The 4,722-nt window shown below is 32.1% G+C and overlaps 1 protein-coding gene across 1 annotated transcript; it reads left to right on the top strand.

The window, feature by feature from the left end:
- Positions 1–1,177: 1,177 nt before the first annotated feature.
- Positions 1,178–4,469, top strand: LOC110796162 (probable trehalose-phosphate phosphatase D). The gene is made up of 9 exons (XM_022001200.2): positions 1,178–1,304; positions 1,614–1,655; positions 2,203–2,496; positions 2,706–2,846; positions 2,983–3,054; positions 3,193–3,432; positions 3,535–3,682; positions 3,802–3,965; positions 4,083–4,469. Exons 1-9 carry the CDS (start codon positions 1,296–1,298, stop codon positions 4,149–4,151), a joined length of 1,179 nt encoding a protein of 392 aa, XP_021856892.1. The 5' UTR covers positions 1,178–1,295; the 3' UTR covers positions 4,152–4,469.
- The last annotated feature ends 253 nt before the right edge of the window (positions 4,470–4,722 follow it).

Here is a 4,722-nt window from a genome sequence, read left to right as displayed (position 1 = left end):
TATCAATGCATCAATAATGTCCCATACACATAAATAATGGTTCAAATTCAAGACTCTACAAAAAAAGGTCTTTGGCTTTCTCCCCTTTGGCCCCACAAGTATATAATTCTTATAACGAGACATTCATTTTAACAGTCGCTAAAATGTGCTTATTTTTTTCATTCGGGATTTCGAAAATTATTATTTTTTCAAAAGATTTACCGGGTACTCGTCAACAATTTCCTTTTGACAAAAAAACTTGCTCATCAACAATTAACCCCGGGTAGGGATGAAAGTTTGGTAGAAAAAAATCGAAAATCGAATCGAATCAAATCGTAAAGTCCGAAATCGAATAAATCAAATTTGGCTAAAAAGTATAAAAAGAGCCCGAAAATGGCTAAAGGTAGATATAATATAGGCCAGAAAATAGGCCCAAGTGAAAGGCCCATGAAAATTCGGTTTTATGGTTTGGATTGAATTGAAAATTAAAAATCCGGTTTGGTTTGGATTAAAATGTTATTTGGTTTGGATTCGGTTTCAAAAAATGAGAACCGAATTAGTTCGGTTTGGATTCGGTTTGGGCCTTAATCCAAACCGAAAACCGAACTTTCACCCCTAACCCCGGGTACTCTTGAAATTTGATATAGTACTGACATAGTTTTTATTATCGGCGGTGGACACTTTAGTTATACACCAAAAAAAAAAACATATTGTGTCCGTTTCAAAAAACATACTATATCGGCAGTGGACACTTTAGTTATGCATCAGTAGTATGTTTCATAATGTTCTTTAAATTGTGTTTTATTTTACTTTTGGACACAAAAAATTACTATCTTAGCCCTCTTGTTCTATGCCGTATAAATTTTCACTTACATTCTCTTACTTTATTCATTTTTTCTTACACCCATGGCCCCAAACCATATTTTTACACGTTTATCTTACAATATCCATATTTTATTATATTTATCTACCTTTTAACTCACTGTTACTTTTTTGTCCTAAAAATTATGCATATAGTAACGGTAAAGATCATTAAGAAACCAATGTAGTATTTCATATGTAGTACTGAGTAACTTTTACACATAGGTTGATCAAAGCATATTATAATACAAGATTCCACAAATGCTTTGTATGATCCCCTAGTAACCTACTCCTCAACAATGTCTATAAATACTTACTCTTACTAACACATTGAAACCATTCATAGTGTACACCAAAAAACTTTCAAATATACTTGAGAGCAATAATTCTTGAGATTTTTTTGGGCATTTGTTAGTTGAATTGAAGTTGCTAACTTTGTCCATAAAGTACAATCCATGAACATGGTACTACACTTCTCTATCTTGTAGTTTTCTTTCCTTTATAAGTAGCTAGCATCCTTAAAAATATACATGCTTTTAGATTTGGAATATGTAGTTTGTTATTTTATTTATTAACCCCATGATTACATATGTTAATCTATGAGAATCAATTCTAATTTCCCATATCCTAAATACTTAAGTACGTCATTAATAAAACATGCATTCACTCAAAAACTGAAGTTTAAAGTGCATTTCTCTTCTTTAATTTCTTTATCCAGACTGTTTCAACTTCGTTACAAACCGCCTTTTAATCCGTTTAAATGTTACTTTCAGTTTCTCAGGGTGTTCAAATACCGAACTCAGAACAATACCAACGTAAGTAAATTGTTTCCATTCATGTTTCTATATACTCCCAACAAGTACATCATTCATTCATTCATTCATTATTGTCACTCATTAGTGTTTCTTTTTTGTTCTCTTTGAATCTTGAAATTGCTCCCCTCTATTATTATACACTATCACTCTAATACTCCATTAATTAATTAGTAATTTTTTTCATTTATTAATTAAGGTTTTAAATTTTATGTTAAATGGTGGGGCCCCAATAAGAGAACATAGATTGTAGGGTCCATTAAAATGCACATTAAAAGAAAGACTTATGCCCTTGAAAGTTACTCTTATACAAAGAGAGAGCTGGAAAGGAAGTGGTAGTTTCGTCCGTTTCTGCTTCCAACAAGTTATAAATTGACTCCACTTCTCCTTCATTTTTATTTACTTGTGTTCTATCATCTCTTACAATTTCCCCTGTTTTCTCTCTCTTAACTCTCTGTTTTTTCTCTCTCTAAAAACAAAAAAAAACTCATTAATTTCTCCCCCTTACAATTTTTCTTGGTTGATTATTGTTGTTGTTAATATTCAACAGAAGAAGAAGCAAGAATCAGAAAAAATGACAAACCAAAATGTGGTAGTTTCCGATGCGAAATCCACCATGAAAGTGGCGGCGGTTGCCATGGCAGCCATGTCAAACACTTCAATCTTCTCCCCGGCGGTACCTAAACCACCGTCTTCTTCCGCCGGAAGATTTGTCCGGCGAAAAGCTCTAAAAAAGCTTGAAACTCAAGGTGGCCCACCAAAGATCAGTGCTTGGGTTGATTCCATGAGAGCTTCTTCTCCTGCTAAATCACCACCTTCTTCCCCTGATCACGACTCTTGGATGGTACATACAACACATATTATTCACTCAAAAAAAAAAAAAAAAAAAATATTCACTCCGTCTCATATTATTTGCTCAATTTGACCAATTTTTACCAGAACTTTTCGGTCAAAATGGGGCAAGTAAAATGAGACGAAAGGAATATATATAAACTTTTACAAAATTCAGTTGGTTAATTTAATTTTCTAAAATCATGTTTAATTAATAAACAGGTGACACACCCTTCTGCATTGGAAATGTTTGAAGAGATTGCCAAATCATCAAAAGGAAAGAAAATCGTTATGTTTCTTGATTACGATGGTACTCTTTCACCCATTGTTCAAGACCCTGATCGTGCTTTCATGTCCGATGAGGTTTGTACTTATCATTCTATCAATATCATACTTATTTCGTCTCATTGTACTTAAGAATATCTTTTCATATCACCGCTTTAAAAAAAAAAAAAAAAAATACTAAAAATGAAAAAAACATTTATTTTGTGTTTATCAGATGAGAGCTGCTGTGAAGTCGGTGGCAAGATACTTCCCTACTGCAATCGTTAGCGGGAGAGGCAAAGACAAGGTATAAATACTCTCTTCGTCTCATTTTACTTGTTTCACCGATCAGTTTTATAGTACATTACAAAATACAAACTACTAATTTCTATTTTTAGAAATTTGTCTAAAATTTGGTTATTGTTTGCTCTGTTTTTGTATCAAGGTTCATGATTTTGTAAAATTGAACGAGTTGTATTACGCTGGAAGCCATGGAATGGACATTGAAGGACCTTCAAATGGAAGTGACGATAAATCAATAGTTTGTCAACCTGCAAGTGAGTTTCTTCCAATCATCAATGAAGTTTACAAAAAATTGGTGTCGAAAACTCAGTTCATTGAAGGTGCTTATGTTGAGAGCAACAAATTCTGTTTATCTGTACATTTCCGCAACGTTGATGAAAAGGTACTTGTTTCTAAATTTTAGTTCGTGTTTGTCTCACTGGATTTTTTTATTTATTTGTTTTTTGTTACAGTTTACTAATATTTTTTTTTTTTTTTTTTGCAGAAATGGCCTGAGTTAGCTGAACAAGTGAAAGAGGTGCTTAGTGACTACCCTAAACTAAAAATGACTTATGGTAGAAAAGTATTAGAAATCAAGCCAACAATTAAATGGAACAAAGGCAAAGCACTTGAGTTTTTATTGGAGGCACTTGGTGAGTTTTCATTTAATTTACCTTAAAAACACTCTTTAATTAGTTAATTTTAATTCTTTTTTTAGTTATTTATTGGGAATTAATTGATTATTAACGTAACTTTCCTTATCGTAACACAGGTTTTTCGAACTCGAAAGATGTCTTACCAATTTACATTGGAGATGATAGAACAGATGAAGATGCATTTAAGGTATTAAGGAAGAAAAAACAGGGATTTGGCATCCTTGTTTCCAAGTTTCCTAAGGAAACTTCTGCTGCTTATACCCTACAAGACCCCTCTGAGGTAATAATAATAATAAATAATAATAAAATAATACTTCCTCTGTTTTTTTTTTACCTGGATTATCAAATTATGATTACCGTTTCACTAATTAATCTTTGATATTTCGATTATTTTTAGGTAATGTGCTTTCTACAACGGATGGTGGAATGGAAGCAAGCATCTCAACGGGGCTACTATAGGTCTTAATAGAACAAAGTACAATCAACTTCACACCCCGTAATATTTTTGTTAATGGGGTTGATTGTGTAATTAGTTTAAATTTTGTTCATGGATAACGGAATGGGAAAAAAATGGTAGGGTTATGTAATATTAGTACATAGGGGCAAAAAAAAGGGGTTTTTGAAAATCAAATTCTCCCCTCGGATTTTATGGTGCAGTAGCTTAATTAATATTAGATGGGTGTATCAATCGTGCTACCCAATGTAATTATTAATTTTCCATGGTGAAAATATTAGTGGAAAATGTAATTTTCGAATTTGGAATCTAAATCTACTTTTGTTTTTTAATTTATGAGTTAATGTATTATTCTTGGGGCATAAAGCAATCACAACATTGATTTACCGAATCCTTTGCATTCTATGTATGTTTATTATACAAGTTCAAAAGAAAAATAGAAAAACATTGAAGATTGTTGTTAGATGACAAATTCCAAGGAATATGCATGAGTATCCAAGAAGAAACCATTCTTCTTTGTAGATGGAGTTTACTACTTCGTATAATATTAGGATGTGGAGCACTTGGATTTTATATTCATAAT

Source organism: Spinacia oleracea, chromosome 2, assembly GCF_020520425.1.
Source record: "Spinacia oleracea cultivar Varoflay chromosome 2, BTI_SOV_V1, whole genome shotgun sequence".
NCBI lineage: Eukaryota > Viridiplantae > Streptophyta > Magnoliopsida > Caryophyllales > Amaranthaceae > Spinacia > Spinacia oleracea.
This window is presented reverse-complemented; position numbering and strand designations above follow the sequence as displayed.

Bases quoted from the DNA above. Each gene is read 5' to 3' on its own strand.
- LOC110796162 (XM_022001200.2), top strand. The intron at 2,847-2,982 runs GTTTGTACTTAT...TGTGTTTATCAG, and splicing joins GTGCTTTCATGTCCGATGAG to ATGAGAGCTGCTGTGAAGTC. The intron at 3,683-3,801 runs GTGAGTTTTCAT...ATCGTAACACAG, and splicing joins GTTTTTATTGGAGGCACTTG to GTTTTTCGAACTCGAAAGAT.